This window comes from Pseudochaenichthys georgianus, chromosome 24, assembly GCF_902827115.2.
Source record: "Pseudochaenichthys georgianus chromosome 24, fPseGeo1.2, whole genome shotgun sequence".
Taxonomy (NCBI): domain Eukaryota; kingdom Metazoa; phylum Chordata; class Actinopteri; order Perciformes; family Channichthyidae; genus Pseudochaenichthys; species Pseudochaenichthys georgianus.
In genome coordinates, this window is record NC_047526.1 from 16381742 (window position 1) to 16396628 (window position 14887).

General features: G+C 40.9%; 1 protein-coding gene across 2 annotated transcripts in view; it reads left to right on the forward strand.

Moving 5' to 3' along the window:
* LOC117440345 (estrogen-related receptor gamma-like) overlaps nt 1-4842 on the forward strand; it is a 37305-nt gene extending 32463 nt beyond the window's left edge. For both annotated transcript variants that reach the window (XM_034076667.1, XM_071201983.1), the window contains 2 exons: nt 867-1136; nt 3842-4842. In XM_034076667.1, coding sequence (XP_033932558.1) covers nt 867-1136; nt 3842-4083 — 512 coding nt within the window. In that variant the 3' untranslated portion in view covers nt 4084-4842. The remainder of the gene's footprint in view (nt 1-866; nt 1137-3841) is intronic.
* Nucleotides 4843-14887: the final 10045 nt, after the last annotated feature.

A 14887-nucleotide genomic window follows, 5' to 3' on the forward strand; every position in this document is an offset into this window, starting at 1 on the left:
CCGCCATCTTGCCTTCATCAGAGTGGTAACTGAGGTTTATTTGTCTCACATCAATTGTCGATGTTGTTGTAACTCTCCCTAGCTATTTGATTTTTTAGAACAGATATTATCGACTAAACTCTACAGAAAACAAACGTCCCCTTTGGTTCCTTGTTTAATCCTTTTGGGTTTAAGGAGCTTTCGCATTAATCCAAAACTCTTTGACAATGATATGACTAATTGATTCACAACATATAATTAAACAAATCTGATAAAGGCATAGTAGACACAAAATATCCGAGAAATTAAACCCGCTATATTGGTAGATATTTCTGCAACTTGTTTGATGGATTGAGTTCATGTTATGACAGATGGTGACACCAACCAGAAACAATGATCAAGTGACTGAGAACACATTTATATTAGACCATTAATTCAGTTGATTTTGAAATAAAATGTTTTGGCTATGAAGAATTCATTTAGTTTTCTCTCTTCTGTAGCATGACCAGAGTGAGAGGTGACTAGGTTTAAGGGTGTGTCACATCACTAAGCGGTGTGTCATGTGTCTATGAGGTGGAGAGGGCTGACTGTGGACGGTTGATGGTGGAAGCAGCGCTAGCTCATGTTTCAAAGGCCTCCATACTTGACTGATTTATATTCTTCCTTTAAGCCACCACATACAGCCATCGGCCTCTGTTTCATGTTGGACTTCTCCGGGGATTATACAGGGTTGTATACACAGCCCATAAAACACATTGAGGACTTGAGTCGGCCGTTTACAGTGCAGTGAAGTTAATGGGTTGATCTCACGGTCATGTGAGTGAGTGCAGCAATACATGGAAAGGAAATCTCCCAAAAATAACATTAGTTTATTTTGGTTTCTGCAGGTTTTTCCACTCTCTCGCTGGCAGACCAGATGAGTCTACTGCAGAGCGCCTGGATGGAGATCCTGGTGCTGAGCATCGTGTTTCGCTCGCTGCCCTGCGAGGACGAGATAGTATACGCAGAGGACTACGTGGTGGACGAGGAGCAGGCGAGGGTCTCAGGCCTGCTGGACCTGCACGTCGCCATCCTGCCGCTGGTGCGACGCTACAAGAAGCTGCGCATGGAGAAGGAAGAGTTCGTCACGCTCAAAGCCATCGCACTCGCCAACTCAGGTACAGTTTACCTCCTCAATACCACTGTCTGTGACTATTAAGATTCAAGGCTTTTATTTTCATGTGTACATAGCTACAGTAGTTATGTCAGTGAAAATCTTAGGTCACAGGCTCCTCCAACAGTGCAACACAATAAAACAGATAAAATATTGCAAGTAAATACAAATAAAATAGAATTAACTGATGCAGTGCAGCAAAACCTTTATTCAGACCCACATCATTTTATTTGACATTCTGGAGACACCAATATTTCCAAATATACCAATTAATGCTTTTGATGAGTATTTTTGGGAGAATGCGGGAAGACACCAAGAATACCTTGTTGTTGTTTTCTTCAACACGAAACGTTAAAGGGTGGCAACACACAACAAATATATATTTCAGGGCTTTTACTTTTTTTACTTTTGGTTTAAGCACATGACTTACCAAATGGTTTTTCTTTGGTAGCATCAAGAACTACCAAATATAAAGTTATTGTATCCTTATTTCCTTCCTATTTTACTTTACAAACAAGAATACGTCACAAGCTTGACAGGAAGGTACATCTCTATGTGAAATCTTAAATAAATCTAGATAGTCGGCATTCAATTAAAGCAAACAATTAAATAAAACAAAAAAAATGTCAGGTGATTGGTTATATCTGGTGAGCCGATCACTTCCCCGCTGAAGGGTACCTGATAAGAGGGGACAAAAAGGTCAGCAGCGTGCTTGCTTAATGCAATGCTCAATGTGCGTGAATGTGTGTGTGCATCTCCTTTTTAATTTGTGTGCACATATGCGGGTGTGTGTGTGAGAGACTGTCACATTGCGCTCTCATTCTCTCCATCTCCATAACAGTGGCTGCCAGCGCGCCACAGCCCAGGGAGATATATTTAGCATTTCATTAGGAAAACAGGGGCTGTCAATAAAATGTGTTAAGTGGAGTGGAATGAGCGGTGGGGAGCGACGGGCCTCGTTTGTTCCAATGTGAAGATGCTGCGCCCGTATCGACAGTTTGCTTTTCATGAGGCCGGGCCTGTCCCCCACTAATCAATGCCTGTTAGGAGTCTTTTCTCCTGCCTGACTGAAAAATGAAAAATGCTGAGCCCAGAGCTTTAGTCTTCTGATGACAAACTCTCCATGGGAGAGGAGGATAAATGGGTGGGGGGTTATGGAAAGACAGGGATGTAAAGGTAAGGGAGAAGTGTGAGAGAGGAAGGCAGGGGTTGAGGGGGAGGCTCAGGGAGGGCGAGAGGGCAGCTTCGGCTCGTTTGAACACAGTTCTCGCAGAGCTTCGGCAGCAGGGGTCCTGTGGGTGTGACAGCTGTCGAAATTCATGGCCATTGATTTTGTAATTAGCGGAGTATCGACGGGATTGACGCCAGGCTGCTGACGGATTACATGGAAATTGTTTCTTCAAAGTTAGTTTTGCATTCCGCCGGTAAACTCCTTCAACACATGTGAAACGCTGTGCATTTACACACACACGCTGACACACATTTGAAAAGCATATTCCCTCTTCTCCTCCTCTCTCTCACTGAGTCACACACACACACACACACACACACACACACACACACACACACACACACACACACACACACACACACACACACACACACACACACACACACATATGCTCGCACAGCCAAACGAGGATCAGATCAGTATTAACATGAAGGTTTCAAATGAAGAGAGCTGGAACACATGTGCGGTCCACATAGCCTAGTTAATTTCCCAAGATAGAAACGCAATTTACACGGAAGGCGACTGGTAAAAGAGACTTAATCAGTCAGTTAGGAACATAATTAGCCTTGTACTTTCCTTTTGTATGCCTCATTTACATGTTTATACGCGGTCTTACTTCATTTCACAACTTTCATGACACATAGCTGAGGCGATCTAATTCACTCACACACGTCAATCAGGAGCCACGTTCACTTTAAATTCAGGGACACGGTGTGTTTAGGAGGAGACGAGACACTCTTATTCTGTTATACCAAGATGAGATGTTTTTCGAATGTTATAATACTGAATTAAATTCCCATTTTGTTGTGCACAATTGTGTCAGTTAATAAAATGTGGATATGATACATACACAGATTAGACCCGATATAAGTCTGTGCATTGGAATTGGCTGAAAGCAATCCGCTGCTTGTTCATTAAAACGCTCTCTGTCCGTTTGTCCTTTGGAGGACAAGCCTGTTTTTTTCCTTCCCCTGACTTGTAGACTTATACATGGAGAGCAGTTTTTAATAAGTCTCAACTGGTTTTATTTTAGAGCCTATACATAAGGGGGCCAACTGCTCTTTCTTATGGAAATGAAGGCCATCTGCCGCCATCATTCAGCTGAACGATATCCCAGTAATGCAGCCATCTGAATTCATTAGCAGGGGGGGATGTATGTGGTCCATGATACCAAAAGAAATGAATCTTTTTCCTGTCCCCGCCGTATATTTATACGGACCTACAGTACCTCTCTCCCTAGAGTCCCGGCCACGCGTAGGCATTTATTTAAGGAGCGTCATTAACTACTACCAAGAGAAAACCTCTCTCCAAAATTACATGTTTGCAAAGACAAGCAGCTGAATGTAAAGCTGGGGGATGCTGCTGCAAAAGTAGTTTTCGTCATACTGCAGGTCAATAGAAAATGTTCATTTGTTTGTCATTTAATACAAAGCTTTGGAATAGGTTGATTAAATGTTCTCTCTTGTGTCCTTCTCCAGACTCCATGCACATAGAGAACATCGAGGCCGTCCAGAGGCTCCAGGACTCCCTCCACGAGGCTCTGCAGGACTTTGAGGGCCAGCATCCGGAGGACCCCAGGCGGGCGGGCAAGTTGCTGATGACCCTTCCTCTGCTCCGGCAGACCGCCACCAAGGCCGTGCAGCACTTCTACAGCATCAAAATGCAGGGCAAAGTCCCCATGCACAAACTATTCCTCGAGATGTTGGAGGCCAAGGCTTGACACCCGGGCCAGATGTTTGACAGACAGCTGCATCACCCAACGGGAGGCGAGGGACAGCCCATAAAAAATAATAAGGTGGTGTGCCAATTGACAAAGAGAGGATGAAGCGTGGACTACTGAGTCATTTTAACACTTTTAATGGTAATAAACATAACAGGAAAAGGGACTAGAAATGGTTTAAAAAAAGGGTGAATATCAACTTGATTGACATGGGATCATGAGGATGTATATAAAGACGTTCTGTACAGAAATCAGGCAACTGAGGTCTTGTTATAACCAGAGGCCCTTTGCTCTATATCACCTGAAGCTTCTGTGAATTTGTTTCTTATCTTATTTTCATCTCAAAACAAAGCGTGTTAATATAAATGTCCTAAAGAACTGTACGGCCACGTAGCCACATTAAGTGTTTTTGTTTCTCTCATATTTTCGAATCTCAGCTGTTAAAGCAATAGTCTCTAACTGGTCTACATATAATATGTGTACTGTATATTGTGTGAAATTGCACTGGGCAGGGGCGAGAATTGTTAGACATATTCTTATATTCGTCTGCAAAGAAAGTGGTACTGTGGGATTCTCGATTTCCTCGTAATATATTTACCTCGTAGTAGCTTCATCGACTCAGTTTTAGTCAACTTGGTGCTTTCAGAGGGACAATGGTTGGCCGGTGATCACAGTTCACAAAGAGTTTGCACTAAGCATCGGTGGATAAATGGCAATAATGGGTATTGTACTAGCCAGCTCCGAGCCTCAGTCAGTGTTTTTTTCTTATTAACACTAAACCCCGTCCTCAATTCTCTGTTCAGTGTTATACATTAATATTGGAAACTAAGCATACTGTGAAAAAAACACAAGATAAGCTATATTTGTGCGGAGAGCTTTTAAACCGTATGGCTTGTTAAAGAAAAGTTTATTTAATTTAAATCAATTACAGAAACATCTATGCAATTGAATGCAATCTAAAACGCTCTGTAATGAAACCTGATAGCCCTGCAATAAATACTACCATTGTGAAGTTTATTTAATGTTCACTCTGTGTCACATAGGTGCTGATTCAACTCTAAATGTAGAGGCCGTAGTTTGTGACGGTGCGGTATTAGATTGCATTATGTTGTGTAGGTTTTGCTTAGGTTCTATGCTCAAACAACAAATGTCACTTTGTTGATGGTATTATTTTCAGTTTATCTTTTGTTCATTTTAAGTCCTGTGTGATACCAAAGTCTACGTGTTAGCTTCATCTAAACTTAAAAATATATTTTGATCCTGTATTTTGTTCTCGGTGTGAACTACAGGGGAAATATCGTGGCCCCTGAGGGTGAAAACTTTTAAATATGACTCGAATATTTTTCATTGTCATTTATAAATAACAAAACCGTAACTTCTTCATGAAGGCTGGGTAAATATTTGGCATAATCCTTCTGAAACGCACCCATCCATAAGCTTCCATTAGAGATGTTTTGGTTTGCAACTACACACAATAGTCATAGCTTAAGCTTTACAGATAATTTATATTATCTCATAATTGTGAGCTATCGTGAGCTATCTTTAGGGTGGCAAGATCAAAAGAAATAATGCAATTTTCTTTTTTTCACTTGAGAGTTTTGAGTCTCTTTGTCTTCGTGTTTGTTCAAAAGTAATCTGGCAGCCTGTTAAACAATATAATGACACTTTCTGAGAATAACTTGAATTACTGTTACATTTGTATTTTATCAGCTCTCAGATTACAGCTTTCTGTCAGTCTGCATCTTCAAAAATGATTTTGCTCATCATTCAAAAGGGCACTCTGTCCATTTCTACAAACACTGACACAGGTTAAACTATATACATTGTAAACCAGTTGCCAAATTATTAAAATAAATCAATCAATTAAGTGATTGCAATAAACGTATTATCATAAGATCAAAATATAACAATAATCAGCTGCTGTAGGACTTTAGTGAGACAGATATTGTCCCTTACGAACACTTTGAAGCAGCCGTTAATCTAAAGTGTTTTAAAGTGCAATTAGCTTCTGCCCAAACAAGAATAAAACATAAAGCCAAGTATAAGACGTTCGCCACTTTCTACACTTGAAATGATCCCCACAGGAACAGACGCTATTGATTCACTGTAATGCGATGCATAGATAAATATAACCCAATACAGTAGAGGATACAATTCCCACGATGCACTTCCCTAATGAGTAACCAGCTAATTCATCCCCAAATAAATTGAGGGATGAGTCTCCGCTGTACAGAAGCAAACCAAAGCGTAAATATCTTAAAGTTTATAAAACTGCATTTTGAGCCAGCCAGACCATTGTGGTTGTTAACAGTATAATAATGTGTTATACATTAAACCTTTTGAAACTTTTAAACCTTTTATTCTGCTTATCATCCAGTCTGTTATTTTGTTGTACCATCCTTTAATCCTACGATGGTCGGGATGACCGCTAAACAAGCTGAAGACCTTTTTTCTTTTTTGTTTAGTCTATATGTTGATTAGACATCTGTCACTTTGTCGATATAAGACACCGTGTGAAGTAAGAGATGAAACTACCGATGTTTTTCATGTTACCATGGTTAAAGGAGACTGTTTCTGGCCAAAAGCTTGACCACAACATGCAAACTGACCTTCTCTCCTCTTCTTCACGTACCTCCTCTGTGCACTTTGAAGAAGGATAATTGTTTCCTAACTTTCCCTTCTTCTCAAATGAACATGAGAAAATAAAAGAAAAATGCCTAATTTATTTTCAGAGTTCTAAAACGGTTCTACTACATCCAATTAATTCTAATTGTCTCCTAAGCTGAAATTCTCAATAGAAATGGAGCAATTAAATTTCTGCTTTGGCTCTACCTTGGGGACGAGAGACATTTTATTTCGGTTGACGGCGGGGAGGGTTTGTCTAAACCTTTACAAAGGCGATTTCATGGGTGTCTGTAATAGTTTCATAACAGAGCGATCACTGGGCTATGCAAGGCAAATATGGCCACCTAAGTTCCCTTGTGTTGTGGAGCATCAGACGGACATTTAGCTGTGCTTTGTTTACAACGTGGGCATACTGTACAGAGCTGTACGCCGCAAATGTATTGTGCATATTTCACCATACTATACTGTAGCTGCTGTGCATTGATATTACGATGATTGTTTGTTTCATTTGCCCGTTAATGAATTTTTCATAATGTATCAGCAACTTCAACACACATTTAGGGCCCACCTGAATAGCTGTGTAATATAAATCACTGTATTGAGTCTGTTATATTTGGTCTAAGGTGGGATGTTTTTTTTCTTTACTGTGTCTTTGTGTCTCTCAAAGCTGAAACAAACGCTCTGTGTTGCCGTCCGTTTTGTTTATGAGCACAGCAGGACGTATAGCGAGTGAAGTAGTAGTCTAGACCCTATACCTCAATTCATATTTTGAAACTTACACTGGGCTTGGAAGCGGGCCATGGGTTTCTCCTGGGAATCAGTGGCACAGAAATAAAGTGACATCACTGACTGGGTATTAAAAAAATGTAGATGAACCTGCTGCAATTGGGGAACACATTCCTCAGAGGAGAAAGCTGCTTATTCGCTGTTCCATTTGCGGACTTATCTTATCTCCATGCACTCTGAGATGACGAGATTTACATAAAACATGGAGGAACCTCCCTGGCCGTTCTGCTCCGCGGTGTATAAAAGGACCCTGCTTAGGTGTGTGTACCGTAGACATATGATTACTCAAGAGGTTTACTCCCCTCAAAAGCAATATGTTAGAAATTCTGATATATGAATCAAGTTAAAAGGGAGCTTTGGTTCATTGTAATTATAAACGTACCCTATGTTTGGAAAAAGACAGGGTAACTATGCACACACAGTCCTGGAGAGACACAAATAATGTGAAAATGTTGGGATGAAGAAGCAAAAAGCCAACCACAGCTGGGTTTCACTGGACAGTATTGTGTGGCATTCTCTTGTGTTTTGTTTGTTGTGTCCATGCCTAATGTACCCATGTGTAAATATATGCTTTTTTTGGAGTGAGTCAGATCTAACAATGCACTGAATGTACAGTGACAATAAAATCACATGGTTTATGTAATCACTGCAATTTATTTCTTACTAATGAACATGGGAAGAAAATAATCTTCTAAAAAAACGTCTTTGTAACATATTTAATGACAAGTTTCACTTAAAGAATACATATTTTATGGAACAATAATTCTGGTTTAAGTTTTCAACAAATATATTAAATTGCAAGATACAATATTTTCCTCCTACAATGATGATTTTACCCACATTACACAATTACAAAAATGTTTGAGGGGGTATTTTACACAAAATATTCAAAATATCATTTGCAGTAATACACACATTTACACCTCAAGAAAAAAGAAAACAGGTTAATTCTAAAATAATAAAATATCTTCATACTGTCAAGGTTTTATAAACATACATGCCTTCGGAAATATGCAAATTACTTCAAAGCAATACAGGCTGTAATATAAAGTAACTTTTACATGTTTGCTGTAATGTGTTGTTGCTTTTAGCTACTCCGGATCATCCAATTTTCCTGGTAACATTTTTTTATTAAATAGATATCAACAAAATAATAGTGAATACTGATACAATGCTTTTATCAGACATATTTGTATCGAGTGCTAGAGTGCAGCATTGCCCTGATATCGGCGTATATAATGTACAGTCAAACGGTGCCCAGCCTGACCCATCATGTATATGCGCATCTGTCTGTGTACTTGTACATTTAGCGAGACGGTGCCTTGGGGTGTAACGGCATCCTCCTGCCCTGACTGTCAGTTGGTTAGCTGTCTACACAATGTCCCGTTTGACCTTGCGTTGGCTACAACACTGGCTGAATGCACTCCCGTCCTTTGTGGTACAATCCTGTGGAAGTCATTTCATTTACTGGGCTTTCAACTTCAGCCAATATGGGGGTTGGGGGAGTAAGTCTGTGTTTAATCAGCCTGCCACAAACCATTCCCTTAAACAAAATCAGCTACGATGTCCAGCGAAAAGATCTCTCAACAGAAGATTGAATTAAACAAATAAATGGGCTTGTCACTTTTTCATTTTTTATTTATTCTCTTGGCCCGGCTACGCCCGCCACTCCATGTTATTGCTGAAAATAACAACTGTGTATTAACTTGTGGTTTGTTCTGCAGCAACACCAGTATGCTAGTGTAGTGAGGTGTCACCCATTGACACTTAGGGACTGCTGAACAATAACTGAAACATAGAAAACACTTAAAGAAAACACTGGTCACTTCTCAGCTCCACCCTCTCTTTTGTGAGTATTCTTTCTCTGTTTTCAGTCTTGCTGGAGGGAATTAGGGCATGGCCCACTGTCCTCAGAGTGACTTTCCATCTTGCAAACCATGTTTTATTCTCCTTAAATCGTCACCAGTCGTAAGGCCTGCCTGTGCTTAAGAAAGGGCATTGACACTGTCACCCTGCGGTCTGTTAATCAGCCAACCTTGTTGCCTTCCTCTTTCAGAAAATCTATGATCACACTGTTAGTGCAACCTTGTACTGTCCCCGCCACCGTACACTCACACTCCTTCCTTTTGCCTCATGTGAGGATTATTCAGCGGCGGAGGTGAGAGTCCTCTGAGAATAGGCTGCAAAGTGTCAGTCATGGTTACCCGGAGTGGTGTTGTCTTGGACAATGTAACTAGGTGAAAGTGAGTGAAGGAGATAGGAAACCATCAATATGCTCCCTGTGTAAATTGAAGAAGGTCATGATTTATGGCTGCCGGCTACAGCGTCCATACATGCTGAATCTACTTTTTTTTTTCTCTCCCTCTGTCGCCTGGCTCAAGGACAGGTAAGGGTGCCTTTCTCCGCAGCTCATCCCCACCGGCGTGCAGTCTGTGGCACTTTGTGATGGACATCCCTGAGAAAAGGCTGTTGTTTTCAAAATGAGTTGAGCGCCATCTATAGGCAGCCCCAGTGACTGAGGGACAGTACCTCTGCTGTTCAGAGGGTGCAGGAGATAAATATGCTTTCAAATGGTGCACTTTACTACCTGTGATACTCAAAATCCACCTGCCTCTTTGGGTGTTTCATCACCTCATCAGTCACGTATGTATTTTTGTCTCCTTTCACTTTGGGGACTCAGACAGAGAGGGGACAGCTGTGGGTTTTTCTAAGGCCTCGCAACAGCTGCAAACCCCGCATGGCATTGCATCTGTTCAAGTCTTGCAGCATTATGGCCTGTATCTCAACTAAAGCAAGTTACATTACAGTTCAGAGTGGGGTTCTCTCTGGTCTTACCCCATTAACCAGTGAGCAGATGGAAATGATATGGTAGGGTGTTGGGCCTGAAAATGGACTTGCAAGCATCTTGCTGTCTTGCATGTGGCCTAAAATGGGACCATTTAAATATGGCCACACGAGAACAATCAGCACTTGGTTGTAAATTAATTCGAGGTGGCACTATGAATACCATGAAGTCTTCTATGAATCTTAAGGTTTATTATTTATTGGGATGATTTATTATGTCTGGGCGCCTCTGACGTTGTTACTTTGCCTTTGCAGGGAGCCAGACGTAACAAATGGAGCGCTCATTAGCATTTGACCTCCATTATGCTTTGTTTACCTGCCTCTCCTCACCTCTATATCTCCTCAGACAAAATTAGGGCTTTCACAGAACACTGAGAGTGTGACACCGTTTTGTTACTGGGCGGTAAAGGTAAGTACCACATTTGCATTGCAAGATTTCTCAAACAACTTGAGCATGCAGAAACAAGGGAGGGGGGAATAAAGATGCTCTGCTCCTCGGGGACGTAGCCACTCCCAGACGCTGTCGTCTAGGCTCTGGAGTCCTGACAGCTGCTGAAATCCCCAGAGATGATCGAAAGAAGTATGAACAAAAGTTACAGTGAAGAGTCACCGGCAAATCCTGTTGTGTTTGGATAGGGCATTTTTTTCCATCTAATTGCTTATGGCAAGAAATCTTTAAATCACTATACAACATGGATTTTAAGTGTGTGATAGTACATTGCTTTTCTTTACGTATGGCAGTTATCGCACATTTTGGTTAAAAAAAAAAACACTTTCAGCCGTTACAGGTTTAGAAATGTGGTTAAAAAATAAGAGATACAAATTGTGTTCAGGGCATATAGTCCAATGTTTGTCATGTCTTACTCTCCTTCATACATTTGTACAACCAGACCAGAAAAAGAGAAAACACCTGATATAAAATACATGCATTATGAAATCAAATCAAGAGAACTCTATAAACTTCTCTTTAAAAGATAAAGAAAAACATCATTACAATTGCAATTATATGCTCTGAGCAATATTAACATTTCAACGTTTCATGGGCAAGCAGGTCATGCGTACAGTGCGTGTAAAGAGAATCATAAGCAACAAGTAATGGCAAAACATCCTGAAAAATACACACACACACACAAACACATTATATTAGCAGACCGTGGGGTGTGGCAGATAGCTGTGTGTGTGCTGTACTTTGTTAATTGCGCACCGAGAAACTGTTCTCTAATTTATTTCTTGCCTGTCCATACAAGAGTGATCATGAAAACCCATTCATTTCACAGAACACAATTTTCATATTTAATGAGCATGACTCCAATACAATTACAGTAATTAGTCAAATCTCACTCATGGCCAATGGAGCTCGCCACCATTATTAGTGAATCTTATTAATGATGTTGCACATGTGGTGCTCATAGGGTAATTGGGGGCATGTGTGGGTATGGGAACAGGGGTACTGGGGATTGGAAAGCAGTGCTGGTGTCAGTCTGTTTTCTGTCTATACCGGGCCTTGTGTTGAATGCTTGATATTAACTCTGAGATGTTAAAACATGGTAGCAGGCAGTGTAATGTGAACATGGAAGAGAATGTAGCTTGCTTTAGTCTTAAGTAGGACAACTTGAATTCTACATAAATTAAATGTATCACTGACACATCACTGTGTTGCTTCATCAGTCTACCTCAAACTTTGTATTTTACATGCTGCTTTAAATAATTGCATATCAGTTCGCAGCTTCCCCGCCGTGCTCCGGACCCAGGAGGATCACGAAGAAAAAGACAAAAGGGAGATGCTGGAAAAAGAAGCCCATTTACTCTGTGAGTGATGATACCGCAGTGTCTGACATTTTGGAGTTTTGTAGAGCTTCTCTTTCCAGACTGACCCTTATTAAATCTATAGAGCTGCGTTGTATCTGCAACCAGAGGATGCAGCAGCAAGTGACACATCTCCCCCTGATTTAGAAGAAGTCCTTGTGTGCACATTTCTTTGTGTTGTTATGTGCAGATGTGAAGAGATACATTTCTTATGTAGGATTAAAACTGTGATGTTACATTTAGAAATTTGATACATTTGCATTTTGTTTTAAGAAAGGAAGAAGCAACACAAAAGGTAACATATAGCATTTTTATACAGGCCGTGGTGAAAGCTATGTCTCGTGTTGTTACGTGTGCTTTGAAGCAGTTAGTGTCAGGGTTGATGTTTGTAAGGAAGCTATAATTTGTATCAAAGCAAATTGACTTAATGGCCTCTTATCCAATTAAGGGCAGCGAACGGCTAAGTTAATGAGTGTGACGCAGTAACAAAAAAACCTCTATTAACACAACATAATTAGCGGAACATGGTGGAATTAGACAGCAGCAATGACAGTTCTTTGGTCTTTTCATAATTAAACACAGGGAAAAAACAACAATTAACCAGATCTTAAAACCCTAGCCTCATTTAAGCCGGAGAGGACATGCATTGTTTTTTCTTAAGCTCTTGAGACGCTGTTGTGTGAAGTTTGAAATACAGTTCAAAGACAAGAGCTGAAAGTGAGGGAGGTCATGACAACAATGTGGCAGATTCAACCAGGCCGCAAAACTCAGACACAGCTGCTGGGTGTCATGTTTGCTATAGAGAACAACTGAATGACATATATTCTACATTTAACAACAGCAATGTTAGCATGCTAACAAATAAAGCTGATTTGGAAAATTAGTAAACAGAGTACACCCCACGGTTCCTGCTCTCCTCAAAACTACAGACAAACAAAGAGCAGTTAGCTTGTGAAAACGTTCTCTTTATAGATCCCTGGGTGAAGATATAGGAGCACTTAGCAGGTAAAGAGACATATCCCTCAGCGGTTGTTAGCGAACAAAAACAGTGCTTAAAGAGAGTTGAATGTTGGGCTTACGTCATGTGATCAGACCCACAAGTGCAAATCATAGAATGTATAAACGAAATCTATAACGATCGAGCCTATATGTTACCCAGTAATTTGTGGACAACTGTTTTGAAGCTCCTGGTTTGGCATTTTGTCCTTCAACATCTTTGGAGCCAAAGGTGAACATTTTTTGACAAGAGGGTGGAGCTTGAGATCAGAAGGCCCAGCTGGGGCAGATACTGTTAACATAACAAACCCTATAGAGCTAGCTTGTTCATTGTAATTCTTGTTAATTGTGATATTCAATAGGAAGCACATTTTGGCTAGCAAACATCAGGCTTTAAATATGTAATTAGTTTGGTATGGTAATTTTTTCATAGACTTCTATACAATCAAACTACTTTTTTCAACCGTTGGATCCGCCCCAGCTTTATGAAGTGAATATATGAAAGTGCTTTTTGCACAGCCCCAAAGAGGCCAAAAAAAGACTTCTTACATCTTACATCTATTGTTGACATTGTTTCAATTGCGGGATCAGTTTACCTTAAAGTGTTTAATTTGTCCCTGGAATTACTTCTTCTATCATGGCCTTGCTCATGACTCTGTACCAGTGCTAACAATGACAGGTTTTTGGGATGCATCTCGTTCTGAACCAACCAATTATTCTCTCCACAGCATACTGTAGGGCAGGCCTTATTAGTGATGTGCTAATGTGACATTAATTGCTTTTACTTTTTCACTCCATTAAGAGGCTGCTATCTGTTTCAGGAGCCTGGCCAGATGGTTTATCGGCTCTCTCAGGCAGCGGTGTTGCTAATGGAGTGGAGCGCGGCGGAGCAGTAAAATAACAACAGCAACAGGCGACCACGACAAATGCCCATAACTGAACGGTAAGTGTACAGAGCACCTGCCACATTGTAAAAAGCAGGATATCTTGTATCTGTCTCAAATATTTACCTGAAAACAATCCAGAATAGGAATTTGGAGGGAAATGAAAGGAAACCTTTGACCTCAGATACATCAAGTCTATTTGTATAGAGTATTTTTAAGCTTTTGTAGAAGAGCACTGACAAGTCTTCATTCTAAATATTGGCAGCCATTGACTATATGCTGAAAATAAGGCCGCCGCATCGAGCAGTAAAGCCAAGAGCAGGGTCAAATGCTAAATAAGAAAAAACTGGCACAGGAGACACCCAGGGGAAACCTCTTTCTCTGTGTCCTTATTTTCCTCCTGCTCCGTCCTTACTCTCCCATCCACCACCCCTCCACCTCTCCACTACCTTGATGCCAGACCTCCATGACCTAGGCCAAGATCAATAGCACAGTTTAAAGAGGATGGACTGTGTAAACAGAGACGATAGATCCTGCCGATGAGGATGCCTTGACCATTGATGGCCTCTGACTGGTGCGGTAGCATTTGATCAAGTCTAACATTGATGGCTGTCAATACATCTGGCAACAGAGAGGTTTGGACCCTGTCAGCAGGACGTCAGGATTGTGAAATGTATAGGGGTTGGGTCCAAAGATGAGTGGTCACTCGAGGGTGAATTGGGGCCATTAGGGATCTGGAGTTGCAGGCAGGTATTGGCAAATGGGCATCCAATAACAGCATCCTGATCCTGTGGGTGTCCAGAGTGCAGATTCACCTTGCCCTGTTCAAAGAGGCTGAAGCACACATGCATCCGGTTAATATA